This window comes from Vidua macroura, chromosome 20 (genome assembly GCF_024509145.1).
Source record: "Vidua macroura isolate BioBank_ID:100142 chromosome 20, ASM2450914v1, whole genome shotgun sequence".
Classification (NCBI taxonomy): Eukaryota; Metazoa; Chordata; class Aves; order Passeriformes; family Viduidae; genus Vidua; species Vidua macroura.
Window position 1 is genome coordinate 4,682,582 of NC_071590.1, and position 21,262 is coordinate 4,703,843.

General features: G+C 47.7%; 1 protein-coding gene across 2 annotated transcripts in view; it reads left to right on the top strand.

The window, feature by feature from the left end:
• The window catches only part of COL26A1 (collagen type XXVI alpha 1 chain), a 167,893-nt gene that overhangs the window by 122,282 nt on the left and 24,349 nt on the right, over nucleotides 1-21,262 (top strand). For both annotated transcript variants that reach the window (XM_053995642.1, XM_053995643.1), the window contains exons 4-7: nucleotides 3,319-3,380; nucleotides 14,545-14,698; nucleotides 17,216-17,260; nucleotides 20,258-20,374. In XM_053995642.1, coding sequence (XP_053851617.1) covers nucleotides 3,319-3,380; nucleotides 14,545-14,698; nucleotides 17,216-17,260; nucleotides 20,258-20,374 — 378 coding nt within the window. The remainder of the gene's footprint in view (nucleotides 1-3,318; nucleotides 3,381-14,544; nucleotides 14,699-17,215; nucleotides 17,261-20,257; nucleotides 20,375-21,262) is intronic.

Consider the following 21,262-nt stretch of genomic DNA (forward strand, 5'->3'; position numbering starts at 1 on the left):
TTCCAGTCACATTCCAGCTGAAAGGAGCAATGGGAAAGGAGAGATGGGACAGTAACTGTGAGACGTCGTGGAGACAGACTGGGTGTCATGGGATATGCTGGTACTGTCTCATGTTCATTATCCCAATTATTTATCCTCTCTGCTGGAATATTTCTAAAACAAATCCTACCATGTGTTTTGAGGTTGGGATTCACAACTCCTTTCTCAGAGTTTAGCTGGAAAAATACAAATCTGCCAACTAGGAATAGAAGAGAAATAAACTGTGGTTCTGTGTAGCAACAAGTGATGGATTTCTGCAGATATGGAAAGCGTCTGCTCTGCAGTCCCAGGTCAGAGAGTGTGTGCATTTGCCCCAGTGTTATATTTGTTACATGAGAAATAATGATGTGAGATTCTCAAGCTCTTTTAAATAACACAGATTGCTTCCACCCTGATCAGAAAATTCAGCTTCGCAGTCCCAGGCCTTGGAACCACCAGCCATCAAGATTAGACACTAAATACTTCAGTGCATCATGTTTAGGGAAGATATTTATTAGCTTGATTTGTCACCACCATTCTCAGCCTTTCTGCAAGGACAGCTGTGGAGCCCAGCCCCTGGACAGTCCCTGGTGTGGTGTGAGGGAGCTTGGAATGGAGTGTCTGACACTGCAGCCCTGAGCATTCACCTCTGCCTTTGGAAGCCTTGTCTGCCTGTTGGTCAGATAAATAAATGTCACATGGGTTTGTTGGCAGAACTCTTGCCTCAGTAAGGTCTTTTGCATGAGGATATCCACTTTCTGGATTATTTAAATGTCTTTTGGGCCCAGTCTAAGTACCTTGGGTGTGGATCTGGGTTTCCAGGCATTTCACAACAGAAGGGATCAGAGATCAAATCCAGACTGAACTTAAGTAGTTCTCTTTCTAACCCAGGCTGTGTTTTCTGCCTGTTTCAACATCACTGACGTGAAGATCATATTAGTACAAATATCACATGCAGTGACACTGCTGGTTCACTTTGTCCATTTAAATCAAACCTTTTCTGTTGCAAATGCACCTGAGAGGGCTCTTTGAGACAGTCTTCAAGAGCAGAGAGAGCTGCTGGACTGGTGCTGTCCCTGAAACCTGTCCTTCCCCTGGGGAGCTGGCTGATTCACCCCTGTGCACAGGGGTGGTACAAACCTTTTATTAGTGAGCTGAGCTCTCCAGAGGGACCTGAAGTGGTTGGTCTATCTCAGAGATGCAGAGATGGTTTTCAGGCAGTTCAAGTCAGTCTCTCTAAACCTGTGGGAGTTACTAATATGTGCAAGCCAGCAGAAGTGAGAATAGGACTCTGTGTTTTATTTGCTCTGTAACATATCTGCTGTGTCTTTTGGCTCCTGGGAGCATTGGATTTATTCAGTCTTATCTTTCTGTGGGGATGAGCAAGATCAAAAGCCTGAAGCCAGTTACATACAGAAACCAACTCCCTGTTTCACACACTACAAGCAGATCCAGACCAAACAAGGCTCACCCATTTCCTTCCCCATAGGGCAGTGCACTTATGGCACTTGCATGTTCATGGGTCAATTCAAGCCAAAAGAGATTGCCCAAGATCTATTGCAGAAAATAAAAAGAAACAAATGTTATTTGCTGTTTGGTAAAAGAAAGCCCATATCAGTATTGACCTGTGAGGAAATCCCTCCATCTGAGTGTTCCTGAAGCATCACATGCTGCAAAATGTTGTGTATTATGAAGTGGAAAATCTATGTCTGGCTCCTTTAGGAAGCTACACAGCTCCTCATAGAGGGCCAGTGTGAGAATTCCTTTGGAAAGTGGATGCAATGGGTTGCTGTTAGCATTCAAACAATCTTTTTAGCCTGTAAATCACCAGGGTGGAACAGCCCAGCTTCCTGTTCTTCCAAGCCATGCACTCAAATCTTTGTGTGGCTGAGAGCCACCAGGGCATGCAATGTGCTCCACAAAGCCAGCAAGTGTCTGGGGCTGGAGACTGCAGAGGTCCCTTGGGGGCCTTGTGCAACAGGGGACAAAGCTTGTTAGGGGGGACAGCAGAGCCCAGGTGTTGGGGTGTTCACTCAGGCCAAAATCCACGTTCACCCATTCCTTGCCATAGGGAAGCTTTGGGTTTCCCCACCATCCTCTGCATCATTGCAGCCTCAGCTGCACCTGAGCAGTCTGTTAGGGGCTCAGGAACTACAGGACAACATTCCCAGCCCTATGGAAGCACCAGAGTTCAATACTTCCATGGCCAGTCAATGCAAACAGGCCCTTAAGGAGCATAAAACACACACAGAGATGTGCTTCTGCTCTATGGGACATGAGCTGTGATTCATCACCTGAATATATGGATGGTTTATCCTCTGAAATGCTCTATGCTGTAAATAATTCTCCCTTTTTGAGTCATGAGAGGTGAGGGGTCCAGCATTGAAAGCTTCTCTGAGAGCTGGGAGTGGGCAGTTCCACTCTGCTGCAAAGCACTGGGAAAGCACCTTGTTGATTAAATCTCTGTTCAGGGCTCTATCCTCCTTCACTCACTTCAAAATTGCTGAGATGAAACCAGAGGTAAAGCAGCAGGCCTTGTGTTTAGATAAGGAATGTCCTTTGGAGGGAGCAATCACTTTAACCTGCACTCAGAGCTCGTTCTGGCACTGTTTGCTCTTGCTGAGGCCTCCTGTCAGGACTCCTTTGGTGGCTGCTCACTGTCTGCTGCTCCCCTGCAGCAAAGTGGGATGGAAACCACTTCGTGCTGCAGCTCTGGGCTGCATCAGCCCTCGGATCTGCCTTGGATTTTGAGGCTGTCACTGAGATGGATGCTGTGTCTCATTTGTCTGGGAGTGGTAACATCCCTGGGAGCCCAGGGACGGAGCAGGACTCCACAGAGATGGGCATTTTGTGTATTCATTGCTTTCCTTGGTATCTTAACAGGAAAATAGTAGAGGGGAGAGTATTAAAGGGAGTGGAGGTTGTGCAGCCTGGTGTCCTGTGAGGTGGGAGCAGGTGCCACGCCAGCCTGCACCAGTTGCAGGACAAGTGTCTCTGCCTATGACAGCAGGTCATGCTGGTTGGCAGCATGAAAAGTCTTAAAACTGATTTTTATATCATCTGCCTTCTGCATTTTGGGCACTTATTTTCACACTCTGCCCCACTAAACATCCCCAAACAAGGTTCATGTAATGTGGCTGTGGCTGGTGACCTGTGCAGTGGATTTGAATATTCATTTTGCCCCATAACTGATCTTGACTCACTTTTCCATGTGCCTTGGATCAGAGGGATCAGCCTGAAGCCGTGGGTGAGCCACAGAGCAGCTGGCAGTGTGACATCACTGTGTTTTGTTCTCTCTAGAATGCATGAACTGCACCAGGCTCGCTGACATGACCGAGAGGCTGAACACGCTGGAGGCCAAGGTAAGGAGCTGCCTTTATTCTCCTGTTCCACCAAAATCTCCAAGAGTTTCTGGTGAAAAACACATTGAGTTGGCAGGCTTGGAGAGATCAGGTGCCTCTTCCTCTCTCCATGGCAGTGGCTCTGCCCCAGAAAATGAGGCACTGTTTGCCTCTAGCCCTGCTCCTTCCCTTCCCCTTCCCATGTGGCTGCATCCTAAATAATGCTCAGACCTCAGAAATACCTTGCCAAGTATTGCCATCATGTTTATTTGTCCCTGTTTGCCTGTCACACCTGCCCTCCCTCTGCTCTGCTGTATTTCTTCAAGTGCAATCCAGTCCTGCTTTTTTATCCTTTTTCTGAAGGATGGGAGGCTCTCATGCATGGTTTAGTGGAGACAAATATTAGGGGGAGACCTTCACATTGTGGAGGTTTGGTTTTTTCCTACAAATAGTTTTAATTTCTACCTACTGGGATTCAGATAAATTGTTCCAGTCTAGCAACAAAGCAGCTGAGTCAGCATTCCCCTTTGATCTGTGGTCCCTCCTGTGACAGCCCACTCCTGGCTGCTACTTATCATGCTTTGGTCCCTTTAAGGCATTTACTGCTGTTATTATTCATTAACTGATGCTTATCAATGACATAAAAGAATTTAGGGAGAAACCTTTGTGGAGGGAGGTGGTGGTTGTGTGGTGTTTTTGAGGCCAGTACATGATATTATGGTAATTTGGGAATTGTTTGTGCTGAAATGAAGTCTGGAGCCTCCTCAAAGCCTTCATAGTTATATTTCACTACAGGAAAGTGAAGGGGTGGGGGGAATGAAGTTCTGGGGAACAGGATTGTTCCAGTGGAAACAACTGGTGTAGTGCAAAGGACAAAAGGGAGCTGGGCTGTTTGTCTGAGCAGCAGGGGCTGGCAGTGGGGGTCCTCGGGCAGGGCAGGGCAGAGGGGCTGCTGAGTGACCCCTGTGTGTGCAGTCCTGAATGCAAGTGAGCCCCAGGCCTGGCCTCAGGGAGATGTGGATCAGCCCTTCCCTCCCAGGCTGTGGCCAGCTGTACCTTTCTTGTCTGGCTCCCTGGAAAAGGACAAGCAGAGACTGCCCTGACATCACTCCCCACTCTGCTGGCTTGTGCTGCTCAGTTCTTGTGTGGGTAACAACGTGTAAAGACTGATGGCAGCCTCAGCTGGGGCCTGGCAGGACTTTGGGGAGGGGGAAGGAGGTTCTACCTGCCCAAGCCCCTTTGGGAAGTCAGGCAGAGCGTGCTGTGTCTGATTTAGTGCTGCAGTCAGGCAGTTGGTGCTGTTGCTGTGATGGTTTTCCTCCTGACTTCCCTCTGTTCCCGCACAGACCCAAGCTGGGAGCAAGGCTCATCAAAAGGGTTCATTTTTACGTAGAAAAATGAGTTATTGCCTTCCTTTTTGAAGTACTAAAGACCATGTGTCTGCAAGGAGACCTTCTGCAGCACAGCCCAGCAAGGTCCTTATCAATCTTTTGGCTTCCACTTTGTTTAAAAAGCTGTGGATGCTTTGCAATAATTGACTGTAGTAATGAAACAGAGAGTGAAGCAACAGTACACGACTGCTGGTGCTGTACACAGGAGAAATATGCTGATTCCCCCTTTTTTCAAGGTTAATTTAAGTTCAGTTTGATCTCTGTAGCAATCTAATGAACTCAGTTGTTCTTATTCAACAATAGCCAGCATCATTTAAAAGGTGCTTATGTTTGTTTGGTGGTGTCTGCATTCCTGCTCTGGATTTTGGAGGCAGATCACTGTTTTGCTGGATGATCTGGATGTGAAGTTGTCTCTCAGCTGTCCTTCTTGTAATGTCTCATTTCACCACAACAACCTGAAGCTGTTTGAGGAGCACAGGAAGGATGGGATGGGCACACACATCTCTGCCAGTGCCAGAGGCTGTTTCCCACTGGATTTTTGCAGGTTTGTTCTGCAAAGGCAGATGTGGAATTTCATTTTCCCCATGAGCAGAGCTGGATTTTCCTGCCACAAGGCTGCTCCCTCTGGAGGGAGCTGAAGTTGAGACACGTTGCTACTTTTGCTCTTTTGAATTTCAGCCCAGAATGACCAAGGTGAGCTCAGAGGATGGCAGTGGGAAAGACCAGCCTGAGGCTTCTCCTTTCCCCCCTCCTCTTCAGCTTTTATAGCAGCGCCCTAAAAATAGGGATATAACCAGCAATGGTCTCATCTTTCCTATTACAAGGGTGAGCTGGTTCATCCAAACTGTAAGATCAGTGTCCAAATGAGGTAATAAAAGTAACCCTCTGATTTTAGTAATATGAGAGTTGGATCAGAAGGTGAGAAGCAAAAATAAACACAGAGCAAATGGAATGAAAAATGACTCATTAGGGACCAGAGCTTTTATTGCCCCTGGGGAGGAGAGAGGCTGAGCCATGGCTCAGCTGCAGCAGAACCAACTCTTCACGTGCCTCGCTCCTTCCTGTGCTGCTCTAGGATGGCCTTGTGCCTGTAGGAGGTGTTTCTGCAGGGAGGGAGGTGAAGGCAGATGGAATCAGGTTCCATCCTCATCTCCTGTTTCCAGCTACCACACTGTCTCCCCAGGATGGAGCTGATGTGCTCGCCAGACCCACAGAGTGCCAGAGGTCTGAGAGCTTGATTGATGGTGCTGAGCTGGAAATCTACAGAGCACAGGACCTATGCCAGGGAGGATGGTGACCATCCTGGGCTCCAGGACAAGAAACGGTGTAGACTGAAAGAAAAGTACCCCCTCACCAAGCCCCAGTATGCCAACCCTTTTTTCTCTCCTGTGACATCTTAGTTCACACCCCCACAACACCCCTGACCCCACAGGAGCCTCGTTGGTGGGACAGCAGAGCAAACCCTGCTTCTATTTCATAGCAAAGGTTTCACAAAGAGCAAATCCTGCTTTTATTTCATAGCAAAGGTTTCACTTAAGCCAGCACAGCCCCTTAGTGGGAGATGTGTTCAGCCCTTCCTGAATTTCCTGAGCCTGGTGTTGCCCTCCTGTGTCACAGGACTGAGCCCAGACCAACCTCAGGAGGGACAGCACTGCCCAGGGCAGGCAGGGCTGCAGGCAGGGATGCAAGTGGGGCTGGCAGATTTGCAGGCAGGGCTGCAGGCAGCTGCACACAAGTTCCTGCTCATTTTTCTGGCCCAGTTTCTCTAAGTAAGCACCACCACAGAGCTCTGGGCAGCACAGTATTAATCCCAGGTTTGGGCTGGAGTTGGAGTGCAGTGCTTGATCTGAGCTGATCTAAGCCAGCCTTATCTCCTGACACAGCTCTTGTGAAGCTCGTGGCATTTCACTTACAGCTTTAATGCCTGGAGATAGCATTACATATCCAGTGTCTGATTGATTCATTGTGTGATTGATAAATGACATGCATAGCTTTTGCATGAAAACAGCCCCTGTAATGTGATTCCCCACACAGAAGATTCGGAAAGGTTTTAAAGAAAATCTTTGTACAGTGCACAGAATTTGATAGATTCGTTGCTATTTTTCTGAAATCAGCCCATTTATTTAGGAGAGATTACCAACAGCACCTTCACTACTCATGTCTTTGGATGGTAAAACATCATTACTTGGAGTTTTAATGTGATCATTGTATGAAATGTCTTTGTATTTCCCTCTTCTCCCAGGCAGTTACATGAAATATTGGCAGCTGTCTGGGATGTTTTATGGGTTTTGTCTTTCTCTGATAGACAATAAAACAATTCCCTGCTGTAGGGGAGAAATATTTGGAAGATAGCAAATGTTTCACGGTGCTGTGACATGGCAGAGAGACTGGGAGAGGAACCAGAGCTGCTTGGCTGTGAGGCTGCTGCTGGCTCTGCAGGGTGGACATGAGCAGTTGCTTGATACTTCAAGGACTTCCATGGATTTTCCATGTTCTGTATGTGATAGCAATGAGCAGGTATTTCCTTTCCTTTCTGAACAGGAAGGTGTCTTACTTATTATTACTATTTTAAATATTATTATTATTATTATTTTTATTATTATTATTATTCCCTAAGGTTTCCTAATGGCTCTGTGCAGAATCTGTTCCTCCAGCTCCAGCAGTACATTGAATTTAAGGAGAATTTGGGTTGTTTCACAGGTAGCTATATAAAAACTGGCTGGTTTCTGGTAGCAGTAACAACGTGGAATCAATCCCTGTAAAATTTCTAATTTAACGCTGAGTTTTTGTGGGTCAGTTAATGACTCAAATATCCCTAAGAATAAAATGCAACCTCCTAACTGATTCTTACAAGGAGGAACCATGGGTGGGCAAACTGAATTCTGTGTAACTTTGCATCCATCTCTTGCTTTTTAGCTGCTCTGCAATAATCCTGATGATGAGGCTGTTTGGGTACTGACCCTTCTCTCATTTGGGCATCCTGCTGTCTTTCAGAATGATGGTTAAAATCCTTTCCTCCTAAGGTCTAGCAATTTTTGGACCTTATTTCTTATCACTGTTGGATTGGAGGAGCACTCTGTCCCCCAAGACTGTTCCATGTGTTTGGCCAATGCTGTAAATCGTTTGCCAGAACAACAAAAAGACTGCAAAGGCCTCCTCATCCACCATTCCCTCCCACAAAGTCTTTTAGTTACAAGTTTGGCATTTTCAGTCAAATGGATTTAATATTTTCATAAAATAACTTTGCAAAATTCTCTTTTCCTGACACACAACTCGAGTTTGCCAAGCAAATCCTGTGTCTGCATGAGGAGATAATTTTGGTGTGTTTAAGACCTGGGAACACTGTTTGCAAGCTTTGATTTTTTAAGAGAAACACATTTGTGGACAAACAGTAGGTTTTGTCAAGGGAGGTGTGTGAGAAGCCCAAGGGATGTGCTCAGATCCTTTTGTAATTTGGTGTCCAAACATTTGAATTTCCACTTGATTGTAATCAGAAATTCTATGGGAGCTTCATAAGTAAAGTACCACTGTGAGATAAAAACGACTTTGGGTCCTTTTTCTTTCAACTTGCACCGAGGTGAGCCAGGAAAGACCCAATCTCCTCATCTTTTCCCTCATTCTGCTCTCTCCCAGCAGCTTTTAGAGCTCTGTGGAGGAGAAGAGCACACGAGGCATCTGAGCCTGGTTGAGGAGAATCCCTGGGCTGTGATCCCTCCTCACCTGGGGGAAGCAGAGCTGATCCCAAAGGCTTTGCTGGGCACAGGAGGTACTTGCTCAAGACATCCCTGGCACTCCTACATCCCCAGCAGGCCTCAGGAATACCTGGGGCAGAGGAATGATGTGATTTTGAGGGTGGAAGGTTATAGCTCCCATGTATTTTTATCTGATGTTTTACAGGAACAGCAAATCTGATTTCACTCTGAGCTCCCTTGTGTGCTTTGTGTACTGGGCATTGCTGGATCCTCTCCACATCTGGCTCTTTGGGGTGCCAGCTGTGGCAGCCTGGGGGCCTCAGCAGCAGAGTAAATCCCACTGGGAGCACATTCAGAGGAGCTCCTTGCAGGAGCACAGCCAATCCTTCCCTCCAGCTCTTCTCTCAAGCAAAGCCTCGAGGGTCTGAGGAGCTGCTGAACAGTGCCTGTGTTTCATCTGAACTGGGAGGGCAACTGGGATTTTGTCTTTCTGCCCTGATTCCCCTCCAGAAGGTACCTGCTGAGGAACGAGTTGCATTTTCCATCCTGATTTTGGAAAACTGGTAGCTCTCTTTGTAGAAAGAACAAGAACTGTGATAGAAGTTCTGACAGAAGTACCTGAGAGAAGCCTTTGGTCCATGTTTCTGTCTTCCATTCATTATCTGATGACACAAACCTCACCTTTTGCTCTGCACTGGGTCACTACAATGACACCAGCTACTGCTCCCCCCATGATTTATCAGTGCAACAACAACTCTTCCATGCACTAATTATCTTGTCCCTTTGGCCAAAGCCTCTAAGATGTTGTAAGTTTGAAGTCACCCAGATTCTCTGGGCACCCAGTTCCTCAGATGTTGGTGGACATTTACTGGATGTCTTTTGGCTTTTGAAACCAAGCACTTGTGTCTGTGCTGGAGCCTTGTGTTCACAGGTCCCACATTGCTATGAGAGAGGGACCTTCCCCATCACATTTTGTCACACTCCCTGTTTAGATCTGTCTTGATGACTGATTAAAAAACTCTTATATTGCCAAATAATTTGCTATGACGAAAGATCTGTCCAACAAGTTATGTAATTTACCATTATTAATCAGCTTGTGTCTCTACAAGATCAAGGGAATCTTACTTTACACTGGAATTTTTAGCTGATGAGTTGGATTCATGCAGTTTCTTTTCCTCCTCTTTAGAGAGGGATGGAAGGGAGTTAATTCCACCGATGCTTCAAGAGACCAAATATCCCGTTTATTAATTAATAATATCCATCTGGATTTTTATCCAAAGAAAAAAGCATTCTGAGCCCTGTCATATCAACTTTTAAATCTTTGGAAGCCTAGCTGCTCTTCCCTTGTTTCTAACACCTACCTAGTTACAGGACATCAGGAATGTGAGCAGAGGACAGATGATGGGAGGAGGCTGCCTTTGTGAAATCTTTTTTTTGATGAGTGGGAACAACAAAAGCAGGGTTCTGGAAAGCCAAAAAACATTCTCTGACACCGAACATCTCAAGAAGATGAAAACCGTCCTCCCATTTCCATTGTCCCTGGCCTGAGCTTTTGATCTGACGCAAGAAATGTGGTATTTGTCTGAAGTTGAGAAAGTTTATGCTGGCAAATGGAAAAGGAGGAGGTGGGTTGAGTAAGCTGGGACTGAGCTCCAGGCACACAACGGAGGGCCGGGAGCGGAGCGGGATCCACAGCCAGGCTTGGAGCCCTGGGAGTGGAGCAGGAGCCAGAGCCTGCCCTGGGAGCCCCGGGGTGACCCTACAGCCTCTGGTGCTGGCCCTGAGCCCTGCCCAGGGCAGGATGGTCCCCACGTTCTGAGCAGCTCCTGAGGCTGCTGTTGGCAGCAGAGCTGGCCCCGTTTCAGTCCCTTCCACCCTCCTGACCCAGCTCAGCTGTGTCTGACCATGGGGTCTGAGCCAGAGACAAACCCTCTCTTGCCAGAGGCTCCAGTTCAGCATGGCCATTTAGGCTGATTTGAGTTTTTCCTTCCATACGTGCAGAAAGACAAAAGTTTGAGTGTTTTGCTGAGTTGAGGCTGTCCTTCAACTCAGACTGCACATTGCAAGGTGGGGAGGAGAGGGCTTTTTGTGTCCTGCAGGGATCTGCTGTCCTGGCAGCACAGGCACCAAACATTGCCCTCCTCTCTGCCTTCCCTGGTTGGCTGGTGAGTGACATCATCCAGGGCTGCAAGACATATTTCATTTATCTAGTGGCATGAGGATGTTTTCTGCCTCCATTCTTCATGGAGGCAGAACTATTGTGTTGGAAGTTGTAGCAGCAGCACAGGTGGGCACTGCTGGCAATGAGGATTCCCTGTGAAAACCACACATTCTCCCCTTGATGTTATCCCCCTCTCTACCTCAACCCTATTGACTAGAAAATCCTAAGATTTTAGTAGTGAGACTTTAATACACTGCACATTTTGCTAATTTTCTTTCTGGCTGTGAGCCTCTGTGGTATCATTTTCCAGCAGTTTACTCAGAGGGCTCAAAACTTTCTTTTTTTTTTGTTTAATGAAAGTGGGAATTCTCCTTGAGTCCCCTGACTACAGCAATGGCAGCCTTAAGAAAAACAGAACGTGACAGAAAGTGGATGAATGGCTCCAGTGCTATTGCAGTAATGTGTAAGGAGCCCGTTTGTGCTCTGTGCTGTGTGAGCTGTGAGAGGACACTCCTTGTTGAAAGAGCTGTGTGTAGTTTGAGATTTTTGAATGTGACTAAATCCCTTGTGCTTCTCCTTCTTTAGCTTGGCTCTGTGGATCTCACGGATGTGAGAGCTCTCCTCTTTCTGCTTTATTTCTTTTGGGCATTTCTTCAGTCCTAATCATAAAAACTAGAATTTCTCAGCAATTTCAAGTCTGGAGACTTCCTGACCTGTATCATTTCGTGCCCAGGGAAAATAAACTTGTTACTATGGTTTGAGCCTTAATGACTGCAAAGTATATATAGTCAATTTATAACAGTGCATGCTGGATTATCCTGTGCATGGCTTTACAGCTTTTACAGCATTTATCAGCAGAGTGCTCATTTAAAACATGTTGTTTTAATGAAAAGGATACCGTTGCCACTGTTTTGTGTTGATTATGTGGTAACACATTTTTATTATCACCCATAAAAATGATTTGGAGCCGTTGCACTCCAGATGCGACCTTGGGCAGAGCCGTGCTCGCGCCGCCCGCGAGGGCCACGGGCCCCTGGGGTTTGCTGGGCCCTGACCATGGCTGCAGTGATTTCATATCCCTGTTCCCACAGCTCTGCACAACACTGGCCAACACAGCCTCTGTGTGCCCCTTCCTCACAGCAGGAGCATCCCAGCCCTGCCCTGGCTGCAGCCCTTCTAATTTGCCACCTCCAGGGTTACTCTGCCTCTCTACCCGAGCACATTTTGGCAGCATCCAGATGTTTGCTGGGGAAGTAAAAGGATGATATAATAAATAATATAAAGTGATGCAGAAAAGGTCTTCAGCTCACACTTGAGTCCCATGGCAGTGGGAGTTAAGCACAGTTATGGTAAGGCTCATGCTAAAGTGTTTGTTGAACTGATAACACGTTTCCTGGAAAGTCTGATGAATAAATCATTGGATAGGAGCACAGAGTGCAAAAGGCAGATGGAACTGATTCCTTCCTCCCTGGCATCAGTCAAACCTGGTGAAGAAAAGCATTATGACCTTACTCTTTTTGCTGTACTCAGAAAGCAGGACTCTGGATCTGTAAATAAAGATCTTTGCAATAAAGGAAGAATTTTGCTTGTTTGCAAGAGTGAGGTTCAGTTCCCTTGCACTTAACCCAGCTCCCAGTTTAATTAGTTTCTGATTCACCCCCATCAGGCCAGTACATTCTGCAGGAAGTTCATCATTCCTGGCACTGCTGCAGTGCTGGCTCTCACCAGGCCTTGCAATAAAGAAGTGATAAACCTTGTAATAATTGCAAGTTAAAAACAAACAAGTGGAGCCAAGTCACTCTCATTTATAATTGCAGTGTGACTTCATTATGTAAAGACAACACAGTGTGTAAAGGCTGAAACTTCTAGGGATTTAATGGAAAGTTTGAGCCATATTCCCTTTTATTTCCCTTATCCCTAAATTAGTATTGCTTAGGTGGTTTTCAAACAGGAAAAGATGATGCTGTAACAAACCTCAGTGTTACATGCCTAGAAAAATGTTCCCATGTTAGAGACCAACTCCCAGTTTCATAGAGGCTACCAGTGGGCAGGGAGCAGAGCCTGATGGACAGCCTGGATCACATGGGGAACGTGGGGTCACTTTGCCAAGGAAAGAAGGTTGTAAATGGCCCAAACACCTCAGGGATGCCTGTTGGGATGTGGGTTTGTCTGAAGGTTGTGTGTTTGCAAGGCCTAGAAACAGCTGTGAGTTTTAATAATATCCTATTGCTTCTAAGCAGAGCTGCTTGAGTAAATACTTTATTTTTTTTTTTAATTTGCTTCAGAGTTAAAGTACTTCAACTCTTTAAAAGCTTCATCTTCTCCATCATCTTTAATTCGGTTGATATTTGTGCTTTTACAACCAGTACTTATTCTTGGTTTGCTACCCTGGGCTTTCAGGTACAGCCCTTCACTTCATCCCAGCTGTCAGAAATTTCTGATTTTCTGGCTCTGGTTTGAACACCAGGGAAATGCTGTGTCCCTGACAGCAGCTTCAGCCCCTGGTCTCATGTTTTTCACCAGGGCCACAATCCCACGTGAGGCTGAGTCCCTCTGGAGGCAGTGGAGTCCTCCCCAAGGAGGGTGTGTGTGGGACACACAATTAACACAGCAGCTTCCTAGCTAATTGATGATTCCTAAAACCAATCAAGCTTTTATGCCAAAATCCCATAGTCTGTGAGCAGAGTTGTCCCCAGCCCTGTTTGGCAAGATGAGGAGTTTTAGGATTTCCTCAGGAACTGGGACCATTTCTGAAACCATCCAGGTCACAGATCACAGAATATTCTGAGTTGGAAGGGACCCACAAGGACCATCCAGTCCAACTCTTAAGTGAAGGGCCCATGTGGGGGCTGAACCCATGTCTTGGTTTGAAAACACAGGTGTTTGCTGAGCCTCCCTTGAAATGAAAATGTAACCTCCTTCCCTCTGAATTATTATAATTTTGACATTAAGGGGCTCTCAGGCAAAGATATGGGAATAGCAATAACAGTTCTTTACTAGGAAAATTAAAAATACAAATGCAATAGTACAAAAGAAAACAAACCAGTGCCAGAGTGAGAGCAGGCCCTGCAGGCTGTGGGTCAGGGTGGTGCCAGCAGTGCCATTCCATGGGGGCTCAGCCCTCCTGCAGTGCCAGCTGTGCTTCTGCTGGAGCAGGATCCTGGACAAGGCTGGAGTTTTCCTCTGAAGCTCCAGGGCTGCTGTGGATGGGCCTGGGCTCCCTCTGGGAATGCAGTGGGGCAGAAAGCTGCTCCTCTGGGAATGCAGTGGGCAAAGGCTGCTGTGGTGTTCCCAAAATCAGATTGTATCCAGGTAGGAATGCTTGGCTCTGTTGTAGTTGAGACAGAGACAATACAAAGGCACACTCCATTTCCAGAAGGCTTCAAACTGTGTTTTGTATAGCATGCATGCTTTTTATACATTCTTACAAAACTCCTAAGTTTACACTTCACTCATTGGTCACGAAAGACAAAGTGCTCATTGGGACAGGCAGCTGCAGGTTTCTCTTATTTATCCTTCTCCTTTCTTGGTTTCTGTGTCAACAACCTTGGTTGAAAATTCTTTCAGGGGTAAACATGGATCCTCTGATCAAACGTGGATCCTCTTATCAAACCTCTCTGGCTCACAGAAGTCGCTGTAAAACTTCTTCAGCATGGCTCCTCCCCTGGGCAGAGCCTCTCCCCATGGGATGATGGAATTTTCTCAGCCATGCAGGGACACTCAGTGGCCATGACCAGAAGAGATCTCCTGGAGGGAGGATTGGCTGTGGGAGAGATAAAGAAAACTGCCCCATGAACAGCAGAGAACTGCCCCAGCTCTGACAGATGGGGACAGAACACACACTCCCATTTCCAGCCTTAGACAACCCACATCTGTGTGCTTGTGAGCCCCTTGCTGTGAGAGCCAGCTGACCTGTGTGTGTTGCCCATGTCCCTGTGCAGATCCTGCTGCTGGAGGCTGCAGAGAGGAGCCCAGCCCTGGAGAACAACCTGCCCATCACGGGCACCACGGCCACGTGGTACGAGGAGCTGCTGCCCGACGCCTTTCCCCTGCTGAACCCCGGCACTGTCCTCAGGAAAACCGTGGGGTCTGCTGGTAAGCCTGGCCTGCTCTTCACCAAATCACCCATCCTACAGACACCACGCCTTTGGGGGGAGCTAAAAAGGAGTCTGGGTCTGCTCTGTCCTTGGGAGCTGCAGAGGAGAGGGGTTGGGAGGTCTCTGCCCTTCCCTGAGTTCAGCCAGAGCAGAGCAGGGATGTCCTTGGCAGAAATCCACTGAAGCTGCATTTTGCCAGCCGTGGTGGCCTGTGGCAGCCACGATTTCTTTTGGCACAAACATCTGCTGGGAGCTGAATTTGGGTCTGTTCGAGTTCTGTTAACCCCAGCAGGGCCACTGTGTGTTTCAGTGGGCTTGTTTTAAATCCAAAGGTTGTGGATTTTGAGGCTTGGACACATGGAAACATTCCTAAGGAAACTCCAGAGAGCCATCGGGATCACAGTGGGACAGTTCCTGCTTACCTACTGAGCACCAAATGCAGCATTTCCCAGTCTGGGAGCAGTGCTGGGGGTAGAGGAATGGGCTGCATGGGTCATTCTTGGTTTTATTAGGACAAAAAACTTTCCCATGAATAGCAGCATCAGTTGCAGTCTGCTTTATATTTTCTAAATTTGCCATAAACACAATGGGCTGTTTTATGATCCCTCTTGTGGCATGAAAAAAAAATACACTTATAAGAAAGTCTCCCTCTGAGCCCACTTGGCCAGACAGATCCCCACACATTGAATTTTCTTGACCTTGGCATCTTTTTTCAAGATCCCTGCTCTCTGCTTCCAAAGCCCTGTCTGTCTGTTGCTTTGCTTGCTCCCAGAGCAGTTCTTTATTCTTTAGGGCCTACTTTGCTTTTTTCTTCTTTTTTTTCTTTTTTTTTTCCATTTTTTTGGCCTGAGCAGTTTATTATGGCAGCCCTTCCTGACTGCAGCAGACTTGGAGCGACCAAAACAGTCCAGATGTCGTCCCTGTTTATGATTTGTCATGATGCCACAACATGGAGGGAGCCTCACTAACAATATGTTCTGCAAAGTGTTCTCAGAACCACAGCCACAGCTGCCAGGAACTGAATTAGAGCAGTTTCCCCAGTGTCCATTATATGCTCATTCTGCCTTTTCCATGTCATTTATTTTTGCTGTGGCAGTGTCTCTGCACTTTGCTGCACCAAAGTCAGCCCAGCAAAATGCTGGTGACTCTGGGCCTTCCTCACCAAGTCCTGTCCTCGTGGAGGCTCCTCACACGTGCTCATGTCCTGCTGGCCACAGAGCAGTGGCTGCCTCTCTCCCAGGCTTCTGGCAGTGCTGCCAAGCAGAGCAGCTTCCCTGCAGCACTTTGATCAGCCCATGGACCAGGGGCAGCACCTTCCAGCCCTGCAGCAAGGCCAGGTGGTCACTGGTGGTCACCTCCTGAAGCAGGTGGTGATGTCTGAGCTGTGGGTGAGCCTGTCGTGTCAGCCACATTCCAGCCTGTGTGTGCTACCAGGTGTAGTCCTTGCTCACTGTTACCCTTTGTTTTTCTGGCCTTGATTTATTTAACCTGGTGTGCAATAATAACTGTGGTGTAATAAAGGAATCAGGAATGCACTGGAGCGTTTGGAGCCAGGCCAGTGTCTTTCAGCAATGAGAAATAATCACTTCAGTTGCTCATTGACACTGCTGGAGCCCCTGCCCAGCCTCTGTGGGCTTCAAATGCTTGCTTTGCTAAAGAGCTGTGGGATATTTCATGGATCTGGGTCCATATTTGGCCTCCTTCCCTCCCCACACCAGTCTGTGTCCACAATTCAAAGCCAGCCAAAAAAACTCAGCGTGGATTTTGGTGGAGTGAAGGGAACTCCACACCATTTAGGATGGAGGGGAGCTGCCCATTTTGCATGATTTCACCACCGTGCCCTGACTTGTTGCTCCAAGCTGCTCCCAGGTTCTCTTCCAGAGATCTCAGGAGATCTTTCACCATGTGGGATGTTGGAGAAGGTGGAAGTCAAGCCTGAGCATCCTGGGTGATCTGGGGCTGTGGAAAGCTAACCCTCTGTCCCTCCCACCCCTTCCCCTGAGCCTTTTGAGAACATTCCCTACTTTGCCCTGCTGCTGGGTGTTCAGCCAAAATAAATCCCAGCCCCACCTTGCTTGCCACGCAGCTGGATGGACCAAGGGCAGGGTGCTGGGGCCTGACACAAAGGTGGGTGACATGGACAGGATGCTGTGAGTGCTGGAAGGGTTTTTGGATGACCCTATAGCTCTGGGTCGGCTGATGCCTCTCCAGGCTGAGGTCCAGGAAAACTTGCTACTGTTTGTGAGGGTGGTTATTCCTTCAGTGAGTGACAGGGCTGAGAATAGACAATCATTTAAATGCAATCAGTGCTGTTGAGACAGCTGCAGCACTGGCCTTTCTGATCAGCTTGTTAATCAACAGAATACATTTTTTCTGAGTATTAAGAAAATATATATACTCTGGCTGAGCCAGTTGGCAGCAAGAGACCTCATTTTTCATATCTCTCTATTTTTCTCCTATTCTTTTTTAAAGTGTTTTTTTGTGTTTTTTTTTTTACTCTGTCCTTCTTGAACAGAGCCTAAAGGACACAGAGGTGCAGAGGAGCAGCTGATACCACAGGGTAAGTTCATAGTTTCTGCTGTTTCTCTTTCAAAGCACAAACTGTTGTTGTGCCCAGTCCTGTACTTATGTCCCAAAAAGCAGAAGGGCCCTGTGGCCAGGAACTCTTTGGAGCCTCAAAGATGGAGAGGCTGAGTTTGTTCTTTGGGTTTTATCTGATCATAGGCTGCTTTGGTTGGAGAGTTCAAACACCAGTTTTATCACCTCTGAGACATCCATTCCCCAGCACACAAGGGATGGACAGCAGTGTCTGATGGAGAGGCAGATCATGGCAGCACATGTGGCCAGAGCCAGCAGGGCATGTCCTGAGTGATGGCAGAAAACTCTTCTCTAGCTGGTGTTACCTGGCAGGGGCACCAGGAGCCTCTGGGGATGCTCAGGGCATCACTTTCCTGTGCTCCATATAAACAGAGCAGCTCCTGTGTAGGGAAAACCCTGGGGAAGGAGGGCAGCAGATGGTGTGTTGCAGGTTGATGACAGAGCCAGGAAGAAAATCCAGGTCTCTGCACATCTGATTTGGTTTCCAGCAGTAGATTACTCACCCTCTGCCTTTAAAAAAGTATTTTTCCTGTGGCCTTTTGCCTCATATTGTTTGGAGGATAAACACTCACCAGGGGCTTCAGCTCTCTGGAAGCAATGCCACTGCAGCTGAGCTGATTTATGCCAGCTGAAGGTTTGGTCTGCCCCCTTTTCCCTGAATCCTTCCCTCTTTCTTCCCCCTGTTGCACGTGTCTCTTTTAGGCTGGTAACACCATTTGTCACCAGTATGAGCACTTGCCTGACTCATTACCCAGTGCTGCTTCTCCAGCCTTTCCTTCAGTGCCTCCCCCTCCAGGGAAGGAAGTGCCAGCTTCTCTAAAGCTCTGCTGCAGCAGTGGCACTGAGGATGCTGCAGGGAATGATTGCTCCTGCTCTGCATGGGATTGAGTTACAAGGTGGGACTGCAGGATTGAGGGTGACTGACACAAGTGAGGGGATGTTCTGACCCACAGCAGCACAGCGTGTTGTGCCTGCAAAACAGTTTCTGCTGTTCTTCCCTCTGTGCTGCAGTTTGCTGCAGTGAAGTTTCAGGTCTACTGGGGTTTTTTTAGGGTTTCCATAAAATGGAAAGCTGTTTCCATAAAAGGGCTCCTGATCACCTGCCTGGGCTTCCCAGGACAGCATCCCCTGCCAGGGGAGATCCATCCTTCTATCCATAGAAAAGGCTGCAGTTTGAGTGCTGTGGATAAGCAAATTGATCCAAATTAAAACCTGGCCTTAATTCCTTATTCAATACTCAGATTAAATCAGGTCTTTATTGATGACTGAATGCAACAAAAGTACAGGCTCACACTCCCACTCGATGCCATTGAGAAATGTCATTTCCTCAGTCTGCCCATTTTCATCTTGGACTGAAGGAGGAGAGATTTCATTTTTGTAAGAAAAACCAATTTGGACATCTCTGCAAAATGGAAAAAAGAAGAGAGGAAGGGGAACCTTTCCAGGGGGGTCTAATATCAGGGGATTATTGCTTTGTCTGAGAAATGAGGAGTTTGGATGAATGTCTGGGGTAACAAGGTTTTGTACTCCAGGTGAGCTATCCCACATCTAGAGTGGGAATTGCACCCAAATGTGGGAACTGCAAATCCTGTGAGCCTTGATGTGATGTGTAGCCCTGTTCCCTGGTACCAGCTGGGAAGGTGCTGTCCAGCTTCCTTCCTTTTCTCCTTCTCTCCCTCCATTCCCATCCATGCTCTCCACCCCCATATGCAGCATATTCTGCTAGCAATGGTCTGGGGGATCCAGTACCTCTCCTGATACCTGGCAAGGAGAAAGACACTCCTTTAAGAGCTGATAAAACCTTAAATTGCTCTGCTGTGTTGTGGTCACAGGTAACACATGAACTAAAATCTGAAATCTGAGTGCACTGACTTTGGACTCATCCCGATCTCCCTCTGGCTTTGGAGCTTGCATCTGCCACTGCTTTCCAATCCTCTGAGCCCTTTGGTAGCCCAGAAACAGGAACCTCTGACTGTCTTGGCTCTGACAGTTAATGCCTTTATTGTAACCATTAACCACTTACTCTGAGCAGACAGACCCACTCACCCACCCCTCCAGGGCATTAAAGCTGCAGTGCTGTTTGCACAGCATTTAAATGTCTCCCCATGGGAGCCCAAGATCAGCAGTGTTCTTCTGAACAACACCATCAAATTGCCAAGTATTGTTGTTATTTTGATAGTCTGGGGAAAACAGCATTAAGATTTTATTTAGTGTCACCAGAAGTGGTGACTTTGAGATCACTAATGCTGCCTCTGCACCTCTCCTGGGCTTACTGGGGGTCTGAGTGGGCTTGCCAAGAAACATCCCACTGGGCTGCAATCACTGCTCCTGGTGTTGCACTGGACCCCTGCTCAGCACCCTGCTCAGTGATACTCATTACTGACAGCCAGTTCCTGCACAAGTGGGGGCATTAATGTCACTTTGGGATGAAAAAACTCGTGCACAGAGCCCTGAGAGATGAATGAACACAGGAGAAACCAGGGAAACATCATTGATACAGAACCTCTGGGTGGTGTGAATAGAGCAAGTGGGAGACAGGGTTTGATGTTCTTTGGCAAATCTATTTTGTGTGTTTTGGTACATTGGGATGGCCCAGGAGTTTATGTGTGTCTGGATGAACCCAGCAAAGGACATCCAGACCCTGCCAAAGCCATTCAGGCCTTGGGAAGGGGACAGTGTGGGCTCAGTGTAGCTCTGCCCAGCACATCCCAGCTGGAGGTGCACATCCTGCTGACTTTTTGGGGATGGTCTTGTGCATGGGGATGTGCTTTTTCCTTACAGGATTGAAGGAAGAAGAGGAGAAGCAAAGTCCAGTCTGGCTTGTCTGGATTACCTGCCAGACAGCTCCTGCCAGCAGTGCCACCCTGAGTCCCTCTCCTCTGGTTTTGAGGTTGCTGAAGCCTTTCTGACCTCAGCAGTGCCCTAACTTGCAGCTAATTTCCTTTCTGAACATTTCCAGGGATTCCAGGACAGGTTGGTCCCCCGGGCCCCGTTGGACCCACTGGGCTCCCAGGACCACCAGGGCCCAAAGGAGAGAAGGGACAGCCCGGGGAGAGGGGCCCAGCAGGGCCACCAGGTGAGTCCTGGAGAAGGGCAGTGCTGCTGTGACAGGAGATGTTTCACGTCATACAAATGGTCTGTGACAGCAGCTCAGACAAGGCCAGACACACAAGATTTGAGCATCTTCAGCTAGTATCAAATCCACTCCAGTGAGTCCCCTGGGAGCTGGGATCAGCCAGGAGCTCCCAGGGCAGGCAAACACCTGCAGGAGCAATGACTGACCCTGGGATTTCCTCTGGAGCTGGAGAGAGCCTGTCCCAGAAAGCTGCAGAGCAGGATCATGTTTCCCCATCCTGCTCAGGAGCTGTAAGAAAGAGCCTGTCAGCCTCTGGAGCAGAGCATTCCCTGTTTAACCCTCTCACTGGGTGCCTGTTTTAACTCCCTTTTTTCTCCACCATTTGTGTCAAGCTGTCAGATGCCAGGATGTCAAACTAATGATGCTTTTGTATGTTAAGGGAAAAGGTTATGAGGCCATTCTTTCAGAGATCACTCCATTCCTGAGCTAGGAGTCTTTCTTCATTCCCCAAACGTTCCTGAATGTTTTGATGAAGGTGATACTGCACAATAGGTGCCAGACCTCTGGCTCTGTGCTCTCTGAGTCTGAAAGGCTGTGCCTTGTAAGCCTGAGCTCGGGTAAGACTTAAAACTCTGAGAGTGCCTTAAATGTGAGAGCAGCCCAAAACTTTTTGGCACTTTCTGGCAAGCTGTCAGTGGCCAAGGTCTGGCCAAGGATGTGTCTGCTTTTTTTGGTTTCTCAGTTTGCAAGGAGAGCCTTCCAGCCCCACAGGACATTTGATCTGTCTGCTCCTGGACTGACTCTGCTTCCTGGCAGGGAGGTGACACAGGTGTACCTGGAGGGAAAGAGGATTTGATTTCACACTTTGCTGCCTGTAGTTTCTCACTC